The 23,351-nt window shown below is 40.5% G+C and overlaps 2 protein-coding genes across 3 annotated transcripts; both read right to left on the bottom strand.

Annotated features, from left to right (window-relative positions):
• Positions 1 to 1,158: 1,158 nt before the first annotated feature.
• On the bottom strand, positions 1,159 to 11,637 carry LOC112216687 (coatomer subunit zeta-1). The gene is made up of 9 exons (XM_024376672.2): positions 11,534 to 11,637; positions 11,204 to 11,272; positions 8,047 to 8,128; positions 7,761 to 7,852; positions 7,603 to 7,658; positions 5,919 to 5,996; positions 3,204 to 3,255; positions 3,038 to 3,076; positions 1,159 to 1,867 (listed from the first exon to the last, which is right to left on the bottom strand). Exons 1-9 carry the CDS (start codon positions 11,549 to 11,551, stop codon positions 1,820 to 1,822), a joined length of 534 nt encoding a protein of 177 aa, XP_024232440.1. The 5' UTR covers positions 11,552 to 11,637; the 3' UTR covers positions 1,159 to 1,819.
• Positions 11,638 to 15,799: 4,162 nt separating this feature from the next.
• On the bottom strand, positions 15,800 to 22,928 carry LOC112216693 (heterogeneous nuclear ribonucleoprotein A1). 2 transcript variants are annotated; one of them, XR_006078878.1, is made up of 12 exons: positions 22,766 to 22,928; positions 21,957 to 22,073; positions 19,740 to 19,886; positions 19,363 to 19,573; positions 19,167 to 19,244; positions 19,033 to 19,074; positions 18,822 to 18,896; positions 18,551 to 18,715; positions 18,224 to 18,427; positions 18,010 to 18,079; positions 16,038 to 16,139; positions 15,800 to 15,894 (listed from the first exon to the last, which is right to left on the bottom strand). XR_006078878.1 is itself a non-coding variant. In XM_024376687.2 (11 exons), the coding sequence occupies exons 1-10, from the start codon at positions 22,775 to 22,777 to the stop codon at positions 18,018 to 18,020; spliced, it is 1,113 nt and encodes a 370-aa protein (XP_024232455.1). In that variant the 5' UTR covers positions 22,778 to 22,927; the 3' UTR covers positions 16,783 to 17,489; positions 18,010 to 18,017. The 2 variants fall into 2 exon arrangements, 1 of the variants encoding a protein (XP_024232455.1); XM_024376687.2 differs by lacking the exons at positions 15,800 to 15,894; positions 16,038 to 16,139 and adding an exon at positions 16,783 to 17,489 and having other exon boundaries at positions 22,766 to 22,927.
• Between the last annotated feature and the right edge of the window lie 423 nt (positions 22,929 to 23,351).

Raw genomic sequence — 23,351 nt, 5'->3', positions numbered from 1 at the left:
ATCAATGTGTAGAATCACTGAATCAAAGTGTAGGATCACTGAATCAATGTGTAGAATCACTAAATCAAAGTGTAGGATCACTGAATCAATGTGTAGAATCACTGAATCAATGTGTAGGATCACTGAATTGTTTAATAGTATATAGTGCAGGTGACACTAGTTTAGATGGTAAATATATATATAAGCACAAGCTTTTTTCCCCTGAGTTTACGCAATCAGAAGTCAAGATTTGAAAGTGGGACAATTACAGACAGATGCAAACATAAAGACATGGTAGACACTGAAGATATTCATTCTGACCTGAACGGACAGACGAGAACATCAACCATGGGACATTCCCGTTGTCAATAATACACATATCATAGGCATTAATTACAGACCTCTGACATACATCAACTCACACACTTGTAAACATTCCCTGTTATTAGATACAGGCACCAACCTGCAGAACACACACACACTCAGATGCTGCCGGTCTGTGTGTATGTAAAACATAGGAGCATGCCAAACGGTGGCATTTCAGTCAATTATCCTGGTTTCTGTGTAATCAATATAAATTACCTCTCTGCCTCTTTATGGCTCTGCCGGGGTAATTAGCCGATGAGAAATGAGTCCTTGACGGCTCGGAGGTGTCACTAACGTTCCCTGATGAAAATTAAAAGGATGGCAGCAGCGCTTCCCTGTGACCTTTCCCTACCCTCTGCACACTCAGTATGCAAACCTCATACACACTTTTAGTCTCAACTTTTGACATTTTGAAACACACACACAGGGAGAAAATGTGTATGTGTACCTGCTGTCAGTATACCAGGGATTCCTAAAATCTAACACATTCTAGCATAGATCTGTTGTGATCGTCATGCCTACTTTCTATTGAGGTGTCATGCGTACGGTGTCCGAATCTGCTGTTAAGCAACTTTCCAACATGCATCGGATTGGACACAAGTCAGTATGAATGATTTGTTTAAATATCTTAGTATGTCCTCTGTCACTACTCTGACATGTGCACTGTAGTGGCTTTGTCTCCCAGCAGGTGGCAATGTAATTCCTTTCAACTGCATCATCTGCCCTACTGCGGCAAAAGATAGCCTCAAACTTTTCCCCAACAAACAAATATTTTACTGCACCACAAACAAGAAAAACCAATCAAATGCTTGCTGGTTTAAATAAAGTTTATTTGATCCAAGTTCTTTTCACAACGACAAGAGAAACGCAATGTAAAGAAAGCCTGCATATCATTGTAATTATCACATTTAAATCACAAAATGTATGCTTCATGCACAACTACACAAGCAAAAAGTTGCCACATTTAGTGGAATCTCTAATAAAGGTTGTATACAAAGAGACACGAGCACAGCAAGGAGATGGCTCAGTGTTTTACTAATAGTCATGTTTCATATACCATACAATTATTAACACAGCTAACAGCTGTGCCCACTAAAATAGGCAAAATCCCTTAGGAATAGGTGAATACTGGGTGATTCATACTGGTCAGATCACATTTGTTGGTACTGTAATAGAAAAGGTTGGAATCACCAACAGCCATAGAGACAGTAAGGATGTGTGGAGTTGAGACAACAAAAAAAAACTAATCCTGTTGTCTGGGCGATAAGAGCTCTGGATCTCCCACCACATGGGAATGGATAATCAAGACAGGAAATGGAGGATAGAAAATGCCACAGTAGGCCTGGCTGGTTCTGATTGGTGGCTCAATCAGAAGACTTCAGTGCAATGATCTCTGGGACACACAGGAATAGGAATGATGTTATCAGGTGAGTGAGTGTTGGTAGGTGTGTATGTGACAGCAGAGACAAGTCTCCTATCGCAGTAAGGACCACTTGATCTGTTCTTTTGCAGACTGAAGCACCTGAAATAGAGAAGAGAAAAACAGAGTGAGGAGAACTCGGTTTGGTTAAGTGTCCCTCTAATACTGTTTATAGAAGATGAAAGCCATTAGCAACCCACAAAAGGCAGAACTGTATAGTTTGGTAAATGTTCATCACCTCAAAATCCAACCACAGGTAGAAAAAAATATATACAGTATAAAACCCTGAAGGAAGCTTCCAGAACTTTCCTACTGTGATATGAGGGAAGAGTGGTGGTGTGATGACACCAGTAATACTACTACACACAGGAACGATACATCAATGAATTAATCATTTTAATTCTGCAGACTAAAGTCTCTCAGTAACCATTATGAGGCGTGCGGGCCCAGGGTTGGCGATGACGATTAATGGACAGAGTGGGAGAGGGAGACACCTGCAGCCAGTAAAATGCCTGTCAGATGGGAGCATCCATCAGCGTAGTGCTCAGAGAGCCTGCCAGGTGTGGAGACACGCCGCCTAGCTAACAGTGGAGCCTCATTAGCAGCTAAACTGGGTACGCTCCCCTCTGTTCTCTTCCCTTTTCATTACAATAAAGCTAATGTAGTAGCTTAATATACTGTTGGAGAGAAATACAATTATTTTTTAAATAGCTAACAGAACAATGAGGGCATTTTAGGGATAAAAAGAGCTGGGAAGCATAAGCTACAGTATTTGCTAAAGATTGTTAGCCTGACAAACCACCTAGTCATCACTCATCCATGTTGTTCACTGATATCCAAATCACATTACTATGAAACACACGTTTAAATTCCAGTACACCAGGTGGCAGGTCGCCTAGCGGTTAAGTAGTTGGGCCAGTAAACAAAAGGTTGCTGGCTCAAATCTCAGAGCCGACTAGGTGAAAAATAATCTGTTGATGTGCCCTTGAGCAAGGCACTTAACCCTAATTGCTCAGGGGCGCTGTCAATAATGTCTGGTCCCTGGCCGTGACCCCAATCTCCAAGGGTGTCACATGGGGAGTGGGATATGCCCAAAAAATATTTACAATTCACATGTGTATAATACACACTTGTACATGTGTGAAATAAGACTAATGTAAGCACCTACCTAATTATTAGTAGTACTAAAATAAATTGTACACAATTTTAATAAGTTAGGGTTAGGTTTACTAGGTAATATGAGATTCTCTCGTAAATAAGAAGCGCAATTACCTGAGACACAGTCTGTTCAGTTAAAGGAACATCATCCCCCTGTAAACATAAGAGAAATATAGTCCAGATCAATTTAAATGTTGTTGACATCTGGGCAGTACAGTACTCCATGATAACAGAACCATGGTGTTTGACTGAGGAGGAGGAGGAGGATCAATGGTCTTACTCTGAGGGCCACACGGTACACCACCTGCTGAGGGTCGCTCTCCAGAATGACTCTGGAAGACAGAAGAGCATAGATCACTCTCAATGGCTGACATCTAAATGCTAAGCAAAATGGGCATCCTCCCTAACCCTAAATAACCTTACTTCGAGGGGCTATTGTATCACCTAGCTATGGACTAGTAGGATGGTTGATTTATATTGGACTGAGAGCCTATCCAGTCTCAGAAACCTTAAATGATGTAATAGAGTATTTAACTGGTCAAATCCATCTAGGTGGGTCATTCCACAAAATGAGTACCTTTTAGATTAATAAAATAGTTGACGATTTCATCTTAAATCTGCCATAAATCCCCTTGTGTGCAACAGGGAGGGGCAACTGAATGCAAGCTTCAAAAAACACATTTTGATTGTAAAAAACATTTCTAGCTATTGGTAACAGGGTTGGCGTGTTCTGCTCGACCTGCTTAGTTTTCCACCACAAAACACAAGACATTTCCAAAAGGGTTAGAACCAGTTCACCTGCTTTTACACTATGATTTGACTATTAGATGTTTAATGGTTTATAATTTTTATTGTTTCATTACATTAAAAAGAGTAACAGGATTGACCTTAAAAATGTGGGATAGGTTTATTTTCCCTTGACATTAATCACTAATCAAGTGAAATTAATAATAATCTTCAGAAATGACTTTTTCAAAGCAACAAAATAACTAGGGCTTTACTATGGAGAGAACCTGGAGAAATGTTGGGGGTTAAGTGGGTTAACCCACACAGAGAGACATGTCAAAACGCTGAATTGTGGCACTTAAGCAAGCCTTTATAAAAAAAAATGTTTTCGATGTGGTCAATATAACAGGCTTTGAAAAGGCAATATTGGTGCACAATTTATACTTAAAATATCAAAAAGGAAATAATTCTGTGGAACGACCCAGGTTGCCAAAGAATTGCTTCTGGTCTTCCTCTTTATCTTGGCTACAGTGGCTTGCGAAAGTATTCACCCCCCTAGGCATTTTCCCTCTTTTGTTGCCTTACAATCTGGAATGAAATTTATTATACTTATTTTTTTTATCATTTGATTTACACAACATGCCTACCACTTTGAAGATGCAATTTTTTAAATTTATTGTGAAACAAACAAAACAGAAAACTTGAGCGTGCATAACTATTCACCCCCCCAAAGTCAATACTTTGTAGAGACACCTTTTGCAGCAATTACAGCTGCAAGTCTCCTGGAATATGTCTCTATGAGCTTGGCACATCTAGCCACTGGGATTTTTGCCCGTTCTTCAAGACAAAACTGCTCCAACCCCTTCAAGTTGGATGGGTTCCGCTCGTGTACAGCAATCTTTAAGTCATACCATAGATTCTCAATTGGATTGAGGTCTGGGCTTTGACTAGGCCATTCCAAGACATTTAAATGTTTCCCCTTAAACCACTCGAGTGTTGCTTTTAGCAGTATGTTTAGGGTCATTGTCCTGCTGGAAGGTGAACCTCCATCCCAGTCTCAAATCTCTGGAAGGCAAACAGGTTTCCACTCAAGAATTTCCCTGTATTTAGCGCCATCCATCATTCCTTAAATTCTGACCAGTTTCCCAGTCCCTGCCGATGAAAAATGGTGTTCTCGTGGTGATGAGGTGTTGGGTTTGTGCCAGACATAGCGTTTTCCTTGATGGCTAAAAAGCTCAATTTTAGTCTCATCTGACCAGAGTACCTTCTTCCATATGTTTGGGGAGTCTCCCACATGCCTTTTGGCGAACACCAAACGTGTTTGCTTATTTTTTCATTAAGCAATGGCTTTTTTCTGGCCACTCTTCCATAAAGCCCAGCTCTGTAGAGTGTACAGCTTATAGTGGTCCTATGGACAGATACTCCAATCTCCGCTGTGGAGCCTTCAGGGTTATCTTTGGTCTCTTTGTTGCCCTTCTGATTAATCCTCTCCTTGCCTGGTCTGTGAGTTTTGGTGGGCGGCCCTCTCTTGGCAGGTTTGTTGTGGTGCCATATTCTTTCCATTTTTTAATAATGGATTTAATGGTGCTCTGTGGGATGTTCAAAGGTTCTGATATTTTTTTATAACCCAACCCTGATCTGTACTTCTCCACATCTTTGTCCCTGTCCTGTTTGGAGAGCTCCTTGTTCTTCATGGTGCTGCTTGTTTGGTGGTACCCCTTGTTTAATGGTGTTGCAGACTCTGGGGCCTTTCAGAACACACACATACACACATACATACTTACATACATACTGAGATCATGTGACACTTAGATTGCACACAGGTGGACTTTATTTAACTAATTATGTGACTTCGAAGGTAATTGGTTGCACCAGATCTTATTTAGGGGCTTCATAGCAAAGGGGGTGAATACATATGCACACACCACTTTTCCATTACATTTTTTACACATTTTTTTATCTGATTTTTTACATTTAAATTTTTAACAACTTCTTTTTTTCATTTCACCAATTTGGACTATTTTGTGTATGTCCATTACATGAAATCCAAACAAACATCCATTTAATTGACAGGTTGTAATGCAACAAAATAGGAAAAACGCCAAGGGGGATGAATAATTTTGCTGTACTCCATAGTGTGATGTCTGTCTTTGAAAGCATCCAGTCTAGATGGAAAAGTTGGTTTGGTCAGGGAGTCAAAGGACATACTAGAGGAGAATACACAGCTCCAGAGACCCCTGCTTTGGGGTGAGATAAGTACTCTACCTACCCCCCATCCACAATCTCATCCACTGCCAGGAACAGGCCCTCCATGTTCTCCAGCAAGGCCCGCCGCTCAACATTTTTCCTGCAGGAGGACAAAGAAAGGGAGCTTAAACACACATCCTGACCTCTCTATGGAAACAAACAAAGTGTTACAAATGTCTCAGTTGCTTATTCAACTACACTGAACAAAAATTGTAAAACGCAAATTTGTAAAGTGTTGGTCCCATGTTTCGTGAGCTGAAAAAAACCACACAAAAAGCTTATTTCGTTCACAAATTTGTTTACATCCCTGTTAGTGAGCATTTCTCCTTTGCCAAGATAATCCATCCACCTGACAGGTGTGTTACATCAAAAGCTGATTAAAACAGCATGCCATTACACAGGTGCACCTTGTACCCGGGGACGATAAAAAGGCCACTTTAAAAGGTGCAGCTTTGTCACACAACAATGACACAGATGTCTCAACTTGAGGGAGCGTGCAATTGGCATGCTGACTGCAGGAATGTCTACCAGAGCTGTTTCCAGAAAATAGAATATTAAATTCAAATCTAATCAAATGTTATTGGTCACATACACATGTTTAGCAGATGTTATTGAAGGTGTAGTGAAATGCTTGTAATTTCTCTACTATAAGCCGCCTCCAACATCCCTTTAGAGAATTTGGCAATACGTCCAACCGGCCTCACAACCGCAGACTATGTGTAACTACTCCAGCTCAGGACCACCATATCTGGCTTCTTGAGCTGCGGGATCGTCTGAGACAAGCCATCAGGACAGCTGATGAAACTGTGGGTTTGCACAACCGAAGAATTTCTACACAAACTGTCAGAATCCATCTCAGGGAAGCTGATATGCATGCTTGTCGTCCTCACCAGGGTCTTGACCTTACTGCAGTTCGTTGTCACAACTGACTTCAGTGGGAAATTGCTCACCTTCGATGGCCACTGGCATGCTGGAGAAGTGTGTTCTTCACGGATGAATCCCAGTTTCAACTGTACCGTGCAGATAGAAGACAGTGTGTATGTCGTCATGTAGGCGAGCGCCCCATGGTGGAGGTGGGGTTATGGTATGGGCAGGCATAAGCTACGGATAACGAGCACAACTGCATTTTATCGATGGAAAATGAATGCACAGAGATACCGTGATGAGATTCTGAGGCCCATTGTCGTGCCATTCATCTGCCGCCATCACCTCATGTTTCAGCATGATAATGCACAGGCCCATGTTGCAAGGATCTGTACACAATTTCTGGAAGCTGAAAATGTCCCAGTTCTTCCATGGCCTGCATACTCAACAGACATGTCACCCATTGAGCATATTTGGGATGCTCTGGATCGACGTGTACAACAGCGTGGACCAGTTCCCACAAATATCCGGCAACTTCGCACAGACCTTAAAGAGGAGTGGGACAACATTCCACAGGCCACAATCAACAGCCTGATCAACTCTATGCGAAGGAGATGTGTCGCGCTGAATGAGGCAAACGGCAGACACAACAGATACTGACTGGTTCTGATCCACACCCCTACTTTTTATTTTTACGGTCAGTCAGGTGAAATCCATAGATTAAAGCGTAATGAATTTATTTCAATTGACTGATTTCCTTATATGAATGGTATGCATCTCAGTCAAATCTTTAAATTGTTGCATTTCTATTTTTGTTCAGTGTAAATAAAGTGCAGTCTTACCTTAGCATCTGGCTGAGCGAATCAAACAGACAGTTAAGCACTGACATAAGCATCAACTGGGGGAGCAAATAACAAAACGTATCAATGTTTTGTGCGAGAAACAACCCAACATAGGCAATGTTTCAGTGTGTTTTGTTAGCGTACCACCACCAGCCTACCTCATTTTCATGTGAACTGCCAATAACATAAAAGTAGAGGTCAATGTTGCTTTTGTACACAACGGTAAGACCTTCTAGGAGCGCTATCTCACCTGGGTAAAGAAGCAGAGTTCAGTCTATGATCCAACATCTTCATTATACCAGTTATACACAGAAGCCTTCATGCAATTGAGAACAGATCAGCACTCAAAGCCTTTGGCAAGAGATGGAATAGCAAGTAATGAAGCCTGTGACCATAATGTAAACTGAAGCGCATATGATTAATTAGGTCGAAAAAACATCTTACTGTCTGTGCGGTGTGTCTTGTTGAAGATGTTCTTCTCAAAAGCTTTCTGCTCTTTCACAGTGGGATAGGTTTCATCATAGTACTGTGGGGCAAAAGTCAAACGGAGATCACATACAGTGTCTTCAGAAAGTATTTACACCCCTTGCCTCATTCTACATTTTGTTGTTACAAAATGGGATGTATGTTGTTTTTTTAGATTCATGTAAATAAACAATAATATATATTGATTAGATAAATATTCAACCCCCCTGAGTCAATACATGTTAGAATAACCTTTAGCATCAATTACAGTCTTTTGGGGTAAATCTCAAAGAGGTTTGCACATCTGGATTGTACAATATTTGCCCATTATTCTTTTTGGAAACTCTTAAGCTCTGTCAAGTTGGTTGTTGATCATTGCTAGACAGCCATTTTAAAGTTTTGCCATAGATTTCCAAATGGATTTAAGTCAACTAACTAGGCCACTCAGGAACATTCAATGTCATCTTGGTAAGCAACTCCCATGTATTTTTGGCCTTGGGTTTTATGTTACTGTCCTGCTGAAAGGTAAATATGTCTCCCAGTGTCAGGTTTTCCTTTAGGATCTTGCCTGTGCTTAGCTCTATTCTATTTCTTCTTATCCTACAAAAATGTCCTAGTCCTTGCCGATGACGATTACTCTGTAATTTAGGTTAGCATTGTAGAGTAACTACAATGTTGTTGATCCATCCTCACAGCCATTCAATTCTTAACTGTTTTAAAATCACCATTGGTCTCATGATGAAATCCCTGAGCGGTTTTCTTCCTCTCCGGCAACTGAGTTAGGAGGTGACACCTGTATCTTTGTAGTGACTGGGTGTAATGGTACACCATCCAAAGCATAATTAATAACTTCACCATACTCAAAGGCAGTGGTGGAAAAAGTACCCAATTGTCAGACTTGAGTAAAAGTAACGGTAACTTAATAGAAAATGACTCAAGTAAAAGTTCAAGTCAACCAGTAAAATACTACTTGAGTAAAAGTCTAAAACTATTTGGTTTTAAATAAACTTAAGTATCAAAAGAAAACACATAAATACTTTCAAATTCCTTATATTAAGCAAACTAGACTGCATCATTTTCTTAATGTTTTATTTATTTACAGATACCCAGGGGCACACTCCAACATAATTTACAAACAAAGTACGTGTGTATAGTGAGCCTGCCAGAACAAAAGGCAGAAGGCATAACCAGGGACGTTCTCTGAATAAGTGTGAATTTGACAATTTTTCTGTTCTGCTAAGCATTCAAAATGTGACGAGTACTTTTGGGTGTCAGGGAAAATGTATGGAGTAAAAAGTAAATTATTTTCTTTAGGAATGTAGTTAAGTAAAAGTAGTCAAAAATAGAAATAGTAAAGTACAGATACCCCCAAAAACAACTTAAGTACTTTACACCACTGCTCAAAAGAGAAATTCAATATCTGATTTTTTTTTTTACCCATCTACCAATAGGTGCACTTCTTTGAGAGCCATTGGAAAACCTCCCTGGTCATTGTGGTTGAATCTGTGCTTGAAATTCAGAACTCGACTGAGGGACCATAGAGATAATTGTATGTATTGGGTAAAGAAATGGGGTAGTCATTTAAAAATCATGTAATCCATTATTATTGCACACAGAGTCCATTTAACTTATTACGTGACTTGTTAAGAAAATTTTCATTTTTTCTTTTCATTTTTTAAAATATCATTTGTATCCATTTTAAATTCAGGCTGTAACAATAAATGTGGAAAAAGTCAAGAGGTGTGAATACTGTGTGTCAAGTGCTTGACTTGGGCAGGAGCTCACCGGTGCAGAGTATTTGCAACTCAAATGTTATACTGCTTGAGCTTGAAGAGCTCCTGCACCTAAATATAAAACAGTACCAGAACCTATTTCAGTCCAAGTCAAGCACTGACAGTGTCACAAAATAAGTCATAGTTTGAGCATACAGGCAATTTGTTACCCAGGTAGTCAGCTGAATGTAAAATGACAAAACTATGTTGGCTACTTTGCATCTACTCATGCAGCCGGATGAATATTGACATGCTGTGAAGCAGAGAGACGCTTACAAAGCTTTCCTCGCCCCCAGGTGGTAAGGGTAGGTAACAACACATCCGCCACACTGATCCTCAACACGGGGCCCCTCAGGGATGCATGCTCAGGCCCCTCCTGTACTCCCTGTTCATTCATGACTGCACAGTCAGGCATGACTCCAACACCATCATTAAGTTTGCTGATGACACAACAGTGGTAGGCCTGATCACCGACAACGATGAGACAGCCTATAGGGAGGAGGTCAGAGACCTGACCGTGTGGTGCAAGGACAACAACCTCTCCCTCAACGTGATCAAGACAAATGAGATGATTGTGGACTACAGGAAAACTAGGACCGAGCACGCCCCCAATCTCATCGACGGGGCTGTAGTGGAGCAGGTTGAGAGTTTCAAGTTCCTTGACGTCCACATCACCAACAAACTAACATGGTCCAAGCACACCAAGACATTCGTGAAGAGGGCACAACAAAACCTATTCCCCCTCAGGAGACTGAAAAGATTTGGCATGGGCCCTCAGATCCTCAAAATGTTTTACAGCTGTACCATCAAGAGCATCCTGATTGGTATGGTAACTGCTCCGCCTCCGACCGCAAGGCACTACAGAGGGTAGTGCGTACAGCCCAGTATATCACCGGGGGCCAAGCTTCCTGCAATCCAGGACCTCTATACCAGGCAGTGTCAGAGGAAGGCCCCAAAAAAATGGTCAAAGACCCCACCCACCCCAGTCATAGACTGTTCTCTCTGCTACCGCACGGCAAGCAGTACTGGAGTGCCAAGTCTAGGTCCAAGAGGCTTCTAAACAGCTTCTACCCCCCAAGCCATAAGACTCCTCAACAGCTAATCAAATGGCTACCCAGACTGTTTGCATTGCTCCCCCTTCTACGCTGCTGTTACTCTATTATCTATGCATAGTCACTTTACTGACTCCACCTACATGTACATATTACCTTGACACCAGTGCCCCTGCTTGTAAGCAAGCATTTCACTGTAAGGTCTACATCTGTTGTATTCGGCACATGTGACAAATAAGGTTTGATTTGAAGTACATTGACTGTGTGGGCAGGTGCTGGTAGTTCATTCGTCGCTGTTGATTAGCTAGTTACCTTGGCGTAAAGTCTTTCTCCGTCATTGTCCAGGATGAGCACAGCCTTCACGGTGTACAGAGTGGGTTCCTGATGAAGAGAATGTGGTATTCCGTTCAGTGAACATGATGCCAAACAACTTGAACGACAAGCACTGACTGATCAGTTGCAATCTGACAACAATCATAACATGCCGGCTAGCTAGCTACTAATTCTGTGAACTAGCTAGTTAAACTGTGTCCTTCTACATTGTTGGGCTAACAGTGGCAACTACCCCTGATACATCAATATCATAGTGTCATTCAAATCATAAATAGCATGAAATGCATGTTATGAGAGCGCTAACAGTACCAGGCTGAGTGCGTCCATTTTGTCTTACTACCAGATGACGTGGATTCAGGGACAAAACTCTCTCTGTGATTGGTGCAACACAGAAATGCGGTCAGATAGACATACTGTTGGTTGCCTTTCACATCAGTCAAATCAGGTCCTCAAATGGCATTTACCCAGACTTTGTCTTTAAAAAAAATTATATTATTATTATTTTTATTTTTTATTAACAACAAATCAATACATAAAGCACACGAGGGAACACAAGCATGCATAGATTACAAACAATGGACAATAGAGCTAGGGGGTACAATATCGCATTACAATTACACAAGGACCTTAAGGGACATCCATATACTTACAATTCTAACAGCTGTTTTGTTAGTGGAGCATTTAACCGTCTTAAAATACAGTTCAATTTCTTTTTGTAGGGTACGAAAATGTGGTTTTCTGTTTGTAAATTTACATTTGTGTATATGAAATTTGTCCAAAAGAATAATGAAATTAATTACGTAAAAATGTTTCAGCTTTTACCCAGACTTTGTCGCCACCTTTGTACAGAGTGTCTTGACGACACAAGATAGAATAATTGAATTGATGACGTACTCCTGAATCGTTATGTCAAATCAAATGCTGTTGGTCGCATATCCATATTTTGCAGATGTTATCGCAGGTGCAGCGAAATGCTTGTGTTTCTAGCTCTGACAGTGCAGTAATACCCAACAAATCACAAAAATAAAACAAATAAAAAATAACAGGATGAGCAATGTCAGAGTCTAGAATATAAATATATATGATGGTGTGTTTTTATTTATTTATTTATTTGATTTATTATTATTATTTATTCAAATGCAGATCAACAATTTACAGTCTTACATCATACAAAACAGAACGCTGGTATTAAGGAGAAAATATTGAAAAAATAAAATAAAATAAAAAACAAACAATTCTAGTGCAATTGTAATCACTATGAAAATATCTTATTATAATGATTTGGGAAAATATTATTATTGTTATTGTTCAATAGGGTTCATGATTTAATAAAATATTTAAATTCAATCCAAAAAATGTGTAATTTGGGTATATAATTTTTGAATTTTTGTTTGTGTAGGAAGTATTTGGCACAAAAATAAAAAAAATCACAATCATTTCAGTGGTTTTGTTCTCATTGCGATAGTAACATAGTATATCTTTCATGTCAAAAACATAGGTAGTGTTCATAATGGTAAAGAAGTATTTTGGAAGGTTTCCCCAAAATTCTGAAACAAATTTACATTAAAAGAACAAGTGGGATAGATTCTCACTTCACCTTCTTTTTCACAGAAAACGCAGACATCATCAATAGCCACAAATTTGGATATCATAGAATTACATGGATATATCTTATGTAAAATTTTGAAGTGCACTTCCTTGACTTTGTTTGGTATAAAATATTTGTAAGGCCTCAACCATGCATTTTTCCAGTGTGTAAGTTGGATTTGTGAATGAATAATGTGTCTTATATATTTATTACAACAAGATTTCTCAAGTAAACCCACGCCTTCCAATCTGAGTTCTGGATCAACTTTGTGATCATTACCAAAGCTAAGATGAATTTTCATTTGTGTAGTTAGACCACTGGGTACGGCTTTGATCACAGAAATAAACTCTCTGAATGGTATTGGAAACTCTTTCAATGTTATAAATTGTTCATATGTGAGAATATTACCCTTGTTGTCGAAAACATCAAGAACAAAGTCAATATTCCACACATGCTAGCTGGGGTAGAACAATGACTTATTCCTTACTTGAAATTGTTATTTATGTCAACAAAATCCAACACTTCTAGACCGCTTTCAGCCCTTTTGTTAGAAAGGACTGACTTTTTTAGTTTGTGAGACTTATTTTTCCAGATGAAGTCAAGAAAGGTCTTATTGATCTCTTTACAAGTAGTAGGATTTACACATACCGATAATGAGGGGTACACAAAATGAGACAGTCCCTCTGTCTTGGACAGAAGTACTCTCCCAAGTATAGAAAGATCTCTTCGTAGACAATTATTGAATATATTTTTGGTTTTCTTAATTTTAGGAGAGAAATTCAAATGTTGTCTGACTAAGTGTTTTTTTGACAGATGTATTCCTAAAAATTTAACACATTCCTTTACAGGAATATTTTCTATTTCTTTATCATCAGAGTCAAATAATATATGATGGTGTGTACATAGCCGCAGGAAGTCGGGAGGATGAGGGTGCTGCAGCACCCACTGAAAAATTGAAAATGTTGGAAAAAGTACCCAATTGTCATATTTGAGTAAAAGTAGATATCTTAATAGAAAATGACTCAAGTAAAAGTCACCCAGTAAAATACTACTTGAGTAAAAGTATCAAAGTATCAAAAGTAAATGTAATTGCTAAAATATACTTAAGTATCAAAAGTAAAAGTATAAATACGTTGAAATTCCTTATATTAAGCAAACCAGATGGCACAATTTAGTTTTGAAATGTATTTACAGATAGCCAGGGGCACACTCCAACATAATTTACAAATTAAGTATGTGTGTTTAGTGAGTCTGACAGATCAAAGGCAGTAGGGATGCCCAGGGAGGTTCTCTTCACAAGTGTGTGAATTTGACCATTTTCCTATCCTGCTTAGCATTAAAAATGTAACAAGTACTTTTGGGTGTCAGGGAAAACATATGGAGTAAAAAGTACATTATTTTCTTTAGGAATATAGTGAAGTAAAAGTTGTCAAAAATATACTACTAGGATTAAGCCACCAACATACACTGAACAAAAATACAAAGGCGACATGTAAAGTGTTGGTCCCATTTTTCATGAGCTGAAAGAAAATATCCCGGACATTTTTGATACACACAAAAAGTTTATTTCTCTCAAATTTTATGTACAGATTTGTTTACATCCCTGTTTGTGAGCATTTCTCCTTTCCCAAGATAATTCATCCACCTGACAGGTGTGGCACATCAAGAAGCTGATTAAACAGCATTATAATTACACAGACCACTCAAAAATGTGCAGTTTTGCATGCATTTGGCATGCTGACTGCAGAAATGTCCACCAGAGCTGTTGCCAGAGAATTTACTGTTCCTTTTTCTGCCATTTGAATGCACAGAGGTACTGTACCGTGACGAGATCCTGAGGCCCATTGCCGTGCCATTCATCTACCACTATCCCCTCATGTCTCAGCATGAGAATGCAATTCCTGGAAGCTGAAAATGTCCCAGTTCTGGCCATACTCACCAGACACGTCACCATTGAGCATGTTTGGGATGCTGTGGATCGACAGTGTGTTCCAGTTCCCGCACCTTTGCAGTTTTTGAAGAGTGGACCAACATTCCACAGGCCATAATCAGCCTGATCAATTCTATGAGGAGATGTCACACTGCATGAGTGGTTCCACCAGATACTGACTGGATTTTTGACCCATTTTTCTTTTTAAGGCATCTGTGACAGATGCATATCTATATCCAAGTCATGTGAAATCCATAGGTTAAGGCATACTGAATCTACTTCAATAATGCTCTTTAAAAATTGTTGCATGTTGCATTTATATTTTTCCTCAGTATAGTAGCAAAGGAGAACAACTGGAGAGGGGTTGAACCACTACCCTGTTAGCAAGAAAAGCAGACTATTGTGCCATAATGAACTGCCAGATCCCTATATTTATTTTGTTAAATTGTTTGTAAAAAGCAACAGATTCTACTTGTAATGAAAAGTGCTATATAAATATATTATAATAAAATGGTCTATAGACTCCTTGTTAGAATGATGCCCTAACACAGGAAAACATGACATGTTATAAGACTGCTTAGGCTGTGTGTTTTAACTTGCCATGTTGAGCCATGGCAGGGGTTCTCCACTTACCTAGTGTCCCTTCCCAACAACAACCACCTTTATTTAACTAGGCAAGTCAGTTAAGAACAAATTCTTATTTTCAATGACAGCCTAGGAAGTGGGTTAACTGCCTGTTCAGGGGCAGAATGACATTTGTACCATGTCAGCTCGGGGGTTTGAACTTGCAACCTTATCCTGCCGCCCCAAAACATCATGCATTCTGTGTCTGAAAATGCTACCACCACTTCATACCACTCCTTACTCTACTTCCGTTAAACCCCGTACACAGGAATTTGACATTCAGCAAATAGGTGATAAAAACATAAAATAAATTTCCCTCTGCACCACATACAGCTGTCTATACAGAATGAACTGCCTCTACAGAACATACAATCAAGACTTCATTTGAAAAACAGACCAGAGCCTCATAAGTGTTTACAATAAAGACAAATGCTTAAAAAAAAAAACATTTTATTGCAAGTTAGTACAAAAGTTTAAAACTGTCCAGCAGCATTCCTGTAGTGTCCCTTCTGTCCATTTAAAATGACACTGAAAGACAAACATTAAAGCAATTAAAACCACACAAAGCACACCTCATCTTGAAATAATCTGATATTTGGCCTGCACAAAGCAGAGAAAGTGAGGCATCACAAAAAAAATGTAAGTAAATTTTTTTTTTAAATCCAGCATACCCATGTCATAATTGGTCCTGTAACCGCTGGTCATCTCAGTACAGGTGTAGAGGTGCAAGATAAGGTGCATGCGAGGTGCACTAGTGCAGACATCTTACATTCCTGAAAATGAGAGAGATATTAGAGAAAGTACATACATTTTTAGTGCTACTGAGTGCTTTTATTCTAGATTTTCATGCACTACCAACATTAGTGTAACCAGATCTAGTCATTAATATTGAGGATATCCGGCCACTTATGTTGTCACAAATGCAGTTGAGTAGCAGTCAAGGTTTGCATCATTCAGGTAATTGGGCAACCAAAAACACTGGTAGTTAACTAATTCTCTAAATCTATAGCCCTCTTACTCTAAGATTAAATACCTTTGCTGGAATAAAATGCCTACGGAGCCCATGTTAGTGAATTTACCCTGAGACTTAACATGGACTGCTAACATTTTCAAAAAGGTGAGTGTTAAAAATACAAGAGTTGATCAAAAATCTCTTCTTACCTACCAGCATGGTATATAAAATACCCCTTCCTTTCTCGAGCTGCCTCTCGCTAGTCTTACAAGAGCAACCATCTGTACTCAAAGACTGCTGCTGTCCCCTGCTTCACTGGCTCCTCGCGGGGATCTTGCTACTTCTCTCCCTTAGCTGGTTCCTCCCAATGACTAGCCTCTCAGCTGGCTCCTCCAATTGATAGGCTAGTCTCAAGTTCTGTGTGTAAGCTAGACTCCAATTGATTGTGAAGCTATGAGCCAACAGAAAAGCCATTAAGCAAACTTTTATTTTGTCCAGTGGCAACAATGCTAAACTTTAGGGGAGAAACCGGCCCGGCGGCCCAGAAGCACAAAGGCCTTTGACCTCTGTATGCAAAAGCAGGGTATTTACACCAAAGGCATTGAGGTAAACTATCTAAACAAAAATGCACTTTTCTAAACAATGACATGCTTTGATACTGAATATGGAACATAACGCAAGTACTCTGAGGATATTCCAATTACACTTCATACCATCTACTCATCTGTTGAGGACTACTCATCTCATGTAACACAATCAACAGGAACCCATCAATCAAAATACACAATGTAAAAAAACAAAAACTGAAAAGCGGTTTATTTAATCTTGATTTGGTGGCGGTTACATCTTAAAAACACCCTATAGGTGCGGGGAAAATCAAAATACCTACATAAAACCTTAGTGGAATGCTTTACACTTCAAAGACAAAAACAGCAAAACTACAAAATCATATAATCCTGCTGGGAAGCATTTGACAAGAACGGTTTGAAAAGGACCCACCCATTCCCCTCCCTCCCTCTCCACATGATTTTTCCTTTTCTACTGTACATTTCTCTTCATGTGGCAGATGTAAACCTGCCACAACTGTGCTTGGCTGAGCAGATCTAGGGGGTAAACCTGCTGCTTCCTTTCCCTGTCACCTCTCTGGCTCTCCTCTCCTAAGTACTGTAGCCTGTTGGACAATACGGAACAACATTGTTAAACTTTTGCACCTTCCTTCTTTCGTCATTATCAGCTACATTTGAGTGGGGTCAAGAGGAGAAAAGCCAGGAGCAAGCCTTCAATTCAAGCCCGTTGCACTGCATAGCAAAGACAAGGAGGGCAGATTGTGTGTGGAGTTGGGGGGGGGATGTTTCAAACTCAGTCCAATCCATATATGCCAAGGGGCTCAATAGATGGTAGATTCTGTGAAAGTAAAGGTTTGCTGCTGGATCCCCCATACAGAACTCAGACAATCAATTTCAGCACATGTATCACGGTATATGATTGCCCTCGAGCCTAGGCCTACTGGCCATATGTAAAGGGAGTGCTTTGTTTTCTAAAAACAACTATGCTGCATCTTGGACTAGGCTGTGCCAAGGAAGCCACATAGTGGAAATGGCAATCTCAATTCCTCCAATGTACGGACTCCAAAACTACATTTAACAGTCCAATCTAGAGGTGCAGTGCAATTTTTTCAGTACAGCGCTTACCTCAGAACCTAGAACCTTCGACCTCCGGAGCCCCCTCCATATCCACCACCGGAGCCGCCTCCGTAACCACCTGCAGAATGGGCCAGGCCTTACGTAAGTGCTCAACTCAAGGGACTAGCTACTAGGGAAACGCCTATATTTTCCTCCCTTACAAATCCAGGGACTTAGGCTCAGTTCTTATTTACTTCAAGGGGAAGTGTAACATGGGACTTACCACCACCACCAACACCACCACCACCACCATATGGGCCGCTGCTCCGGCCCCCTCCACTGCCGCCACTATAGCCGCTGCCTCCTTTCATTGGGCCGTAGCTGGAGGACGACTGGCTGTTGTAATTGCCAAAGTCATTGTAGTCTCCACCACCACCACCACCACTTCCACTGCTGCTCCCACCACCACTACTAGCTCCATAGTTACCTGCAAGAGGACACAGATAGTAGTTTTAAATTCCAAGCTATCTATCACACACAGCTATCCTGATACAAAACTAAGTGATGGCACTATTTATATGTGCAGCGCACCATTGCTTGGTTGACCTACCACCTCTGTAGCTTCCACCACCACCACCTCCATTGTTGTAGTTGTCGTATCCTCCTCCTCCTCCTCCATAGCTGCCACCCTGGTTACCATAACCACCGCCGCCGCCTCCGCCATAGCCCCGGTTGCCACCACCATACCCGCCGGGACCTCCACCATAGCCGCCACCTAAGGAAATAAGTCAAACAAGTTAAGCTTTTGGACAAACTGGCAAATCGTCCCGAAAACATTACCCACATTTTATAATATCTAGAAAAAACACAGAAGAACTCACCATTGCCTCCATAGTTATTGTATCCATCGTTATCACCATATCCTCCACCTCCTCCTCTCCCTCCACCGAAACCACCTAGGAAAAAAATCATTACAGATGTGAGAATAACTTGAAGCTTGCATTGCACCTGGGCAACCAACTAGTAAATTAATTCCCTACGGAACAAGGTTGAATATGGTTTAAAAGGAAATAAAAACCAGAGTGCTCATACCTCCATATCCGCCACCTCTACCAAAGTTTCCACCTCTTGGCCCTGAATTTCAGACATCAAACAGGTCAGTCACTTTCTCAACATCACATCTAAAGCTTCAGTTGTTGTTGGGAATCAACTGCTACAATACATACCGGACCGGTTCATGTCTTCCTTTGACAAAGCCTTCCTCACTTCACAGTTGTGACCATTCACTGTATGATACTTCTGGACTGTAAGCGGAGGAGATTGTTAAAAACAGATCAGTAAATTACTTGACGAAAAAAAGTTAAACATCTAAATACACAATAGCAGCTTTTCTGTATCAATGGTGTTGACTTGAGAACTTACTGACAATCCTATCGACTGCATCATGATCATCAAATGTAACAAAGGCAAACCCCCTCTTCTTCCCGCTGGTCCTATCAGTCATGATGTCGATGACTTCGATCTTGCCAAATTGATCAAAGTAGTCCCTAAGGTGATGCTCCTCTGTGTCCTCCTTGATGCCACCCACAAAGATCTTCTTCACAGTGGTGTGAGCACCTGGCCTTGAAGAATCCTGTCCAACATGACATTCAAAATATTAAAATCACTTCAAAAGACAAACAGAAGATAATTAAAAACAATTCCACTTCATATTCAGAAACTCCAGCAAGCACCCCAACATCAAAATCTGTGAAACTGGGAGGTTTCTGTGTTTTGTAGTCACAGCAGACATCGCTCACCTCTCTGGACACCGCTCTCTTGGGCTCCACTTGGCGGCCATCAACCTTATGAGGACGAGCCTCCATTGATGCATCAACTTCATCCACAGAGCTGTAAGTGACAAAGCCAAAGCCCCTCGATCTCTTTGTGACTGGATCTTTCATTACCTGAGGAATTCGGAATTGAACCATTCATTTGCTGATATAATTACAAAAGTACCAGTCAAAAGTTTATTTTGACTATTTTCTACATAGTAGAATAGTGAACACGTCACAACTATGAAATAACACATATGGAATCATTTTGTAACCAAAAAGCGTTAAATTAAAATATATTTTAGATTCTTCAAAGTAGCCTTGATGACAGCTGCCTTGATGACAGCTTTGCACACTCTTGGCATTCTCTCAACCAGCTTCACCTGGAATGCTTTTCCAACAGTATTGAAGGAGTTCTGACATGCGCTGTGCACTTGTTGGCTTCTTTTCCTTCACTCTGCAGTTCAACTCAAATTTGGACTCATCAGACAGATTTCCACCAGTCTAATGTCCATTGCTCCTGTTTCTTGGCCCAAGCAAGTATCTTCTTCTTCGTGTCCTTTAGTAGTGGTTTCTTTGCAGCAATTTGACCATGAAAGCCTGATTCACGCCGTCTCCTCTGAACAGTCGAGGTTGAGATGTGTCTGCTACTTGAACTCTGTGAAGCATTTATTTGGGCTGCAATCTGAGGCTGGCAAATCTAATGAACCTATCCTCCGCAGCAGAGGCAACTCTGGGTTTTCCTTTCCTGTGGTGGTCCTCATGAGAACTAGTGCCATCATGGCTTTTGCAATTGCAAGTGAAAAAACTGTCAAAGTTCTTGACATTTTCCAGATTCACTTCCTTCATGTCTTAAAGTAATGGGATGTTGTTTCTCTTTGCTTATTTGAGCTGTTCGACTCCAGGAAGCTGGCATAGGCAGAGTTCGAAAGAAAAAGCCATATCTCAGACTCAAAGAAAATATTAAGATGGGCAAAAGAACACAAACACTGGACAGAGGAACGCCGCATCCCGGAGTTGCCTCTTCACGGTTGAAGTTGAGTCTAGTGTTTTGCAGGTACTATTTAATGAAGCTGACAGTTGAGGACTTGTGAGGTGTCTGTTTCTCAACTAGACACTAATGCACCTGTCCTCTTGCTCAGTTGTGCACTGGGGCCTCCCACTCCTCTTTATATTCTGGTTAGAGACAGTTTGCGCTGTTCTGTGAAGGGAGTAGTACATAGCGTTGTACGAGATCTTCAGTTTCTTGGCAATTTCTCACATGGAATAGCCTTCATTTCTCAGAACAAGAATAGACTGACGAGTTCTTTGTCTATTGTTCTGGCCGTTTTGAGCCTGTAATCGAACCCACAAATACTGATGCTCCAAATACTCAACTAGTCTGAGGCCAGTTTATTGCTTCTTTAAATCAGAACAGTTCTCAGCTGTGATAACATAATTGCAAAAGGGTTTTCTAATGATCAATTAGCCTTTTAAAATTATGGGTTGGGGACAATTGGCCACTAAAATGTGCAGTTGTGTCACACAACACAATACCACAGATGTCTCAAGTTGAGGGAGTGTGCAATTGGCATGCTGACTGCAGGAATGTTCACCAGCACTGTTGCCAGATAATTGAATGTTAATTTCTCTACCATAAGCAGATTCCAACGTAATTTTAGATAATCCGACAGTACGTCCAAACAGCATAACAACCGCAGACCACGTGTATGGCGTTGTGTGGGCGAGCGGTTTTCCGATGTCAACGTTGTGAACAGAGTGCCCCATGATGAGTGGGGTTTTGGTATGGGCAGGTATAAGCTACAGACAACAAGCAGCATTGTATTTTATCAATGGCAATTTGAAAGCACAAAAATACTGTGACAAGATCCTGAGGCCCATTGTGAGGCCCATTTTTTAAAGGCATCTTTAACCAAAAGATGTACATGTTTTATTTATTTAACTAGGCAAGTCAGTAAAGAACAAATTCTTGTTTACAATGACAGCCTAATCCGGTCAAACCCTAATGACGCTGGGCCAATTGTGTGCCGTCCTATGGGACTCCCAATCATGACCGGTTGTGAAACAGCCTGGAATTGTACTAGGGTGTGTAGTGCTATGAATATATTTCATCTATATGCACAGTAACTCATTAAAAAAATAACTATGAAATTGTTGAGTTTATATTTTTGTTCCGTATTAGAAAAGCAATGCAATACTCACCACACAATCTGTGAGGGAACCCCATCTTTCAAAATGGGTCCGCAAACTCTCGTCGGTGGTCTCGAAGCTCAGCCCACCAATGAAGAGCTTGCGGAGCTGCTCCGGCTCACGGGGAGACTGAATATAATACGAGGGAAACACACTGGATTAGAAGCAAATGGGGATCATTGCTAGCCATGGCAGGTCAGGTCTACTACTACACTCAGAAATGGCCTACCGTTACTTGCTAGTTAGGCATGCGGCCTGCTGCTTTAACGCATCGGGAGCCTGGGTTGGTAGCCATTCTATGAATAAGCCATTTCGCTAACGCTAGCTAGTGAACTATCTATAATACAAATTAAAAAGCAGTGCACATTTTGAAATTAATTTAAACGCAAACACACTGGCGCTTTTTGCTTATTCAAAGTCCGCGACAAAAACGTATCTCGCAGAGATAACGTTAGCTATCGAGCGTCACCGCGCGCCCTCTACTAGCTAACGTTAACTGGCTAGGTATAATGGCGGACTGTACACTTTACTTGATGCAGGCGCCATAAAAATTCAGTTGCAATTGTGAACAAATGGGCGAATGTTTACAAAAATGCATCTTCAAAATAAGTTGTGAAAATACTGGTGACACACTAAATAACAATGCTGACAAAGACCTTTACAGCTGCAGATCAAATGGCCTGCTGTCAGATCAAATGGCCTGCTGTCATGTTTAACGTTAGGTAAGTAAGAATGCGTCGCCTTCAAATAGCACAACTGTTACGGACTAAAACGCTACAACCTATCAGCACGTTAATGAATAGTAATCAATACAAACTTACCTCCTTCGACATTATTTAAAAAAATATATTTAGTTCGACCGTAGCGTAAATAGAAACGAGCTAATTCATGCGAGAGCTATTGCCAAGCTAGCGTAAGCTGTGCTAGCCTAGAGACTCAACAGCACTGCTGTGATCAGAATGAACAACATAGTGATCCGCCCCTCCAGCGCGGTGAACTTCTTGTTCTTTGGGATTGTGTTGGCGAATCGCATCGTATTTAAAGTGTATACACCGCCACCTACTGTACTGGAGTGTGAGGCCATTCACGGCCTACCTACATTAAATTCTTTGTGATACGGTACTATACAATTGGGGTAAAGGAAAAATTACCATGACAACTATTAGACCTCTCGAAATAAAAAAATAATTAATTAATATATACAAAAAAAACACCACCCCATTCCCTATTTACCTTATCTAATCCTACTCCAGTACACTACCACTCAACACTTCCTGTAACTGTTCTGCAGGAAAACCTTGCAGTCTCAAGTATTTCTCTGCCGCTGCCGCTGCCACAACAATTTTCTGTGACTGTCAATCTATTTATGCAGTACAATTGACAACCATAGCTATGAATGTCAAGAAA

This window comes from Oncorhynchus tshawytscha, linkage group LG02, assembly GCF_018296145.1.
Source record: "Oncorhynchus tshawytscha isolate Ot180627B linkage group LG02, Otsh_v2.0, whole genome shotgun sequence".
Lineage (NCBI taxonomy): Eukaryota > Metazoa > Chordata > Actinopteri > Salmoniformes > Salmonidae > Oncorhynchus > Oncorhynchus tshawytscha.
Note: the sequence above shows the minus strand (reverse complement) of the source record. Positions and strands in the feature narration are given on the sequence as shown.

Excerpts from the sequence above, each read along its gene's own strand:
- LOC112216687 (XM_024376672.2), bottom strand. Across the intron at positions 5,997-7,602 it reads TCGCTCAGCCAGATGCTAAG|GAAAAATGTTGAGCGGCGGG; the intron begins GTAAGACTGCAC and ends GTCCTCCTGCAG. Across the intron at positions 3,077-3,203 it reads TGTACCGTGTGGCCCTCAGA|GGGGATGATGTTCCTTTAAC; the intron begins GTAAGACCATTG and ends TTATGTTTACAG.
- LOC112216693 (XM_024376687.2), bottom strand. Across the intron at positions 18,897-19,032 it reads TAGAGGTGGCGGATATGGAG|GTGGTTTCGGTGGAGGGAGA; the intron begins GTATGAGCACTC and ends TTTTTTTCCTAG. Across the intron at positions 18,428-18,550 it reads TGGTGGAAGCTACAGAGGTG|GTAACTATGGAGCTAGTAGT; the intron begins GTAGGTCAACCA and ends GTCCTCTTGCAG.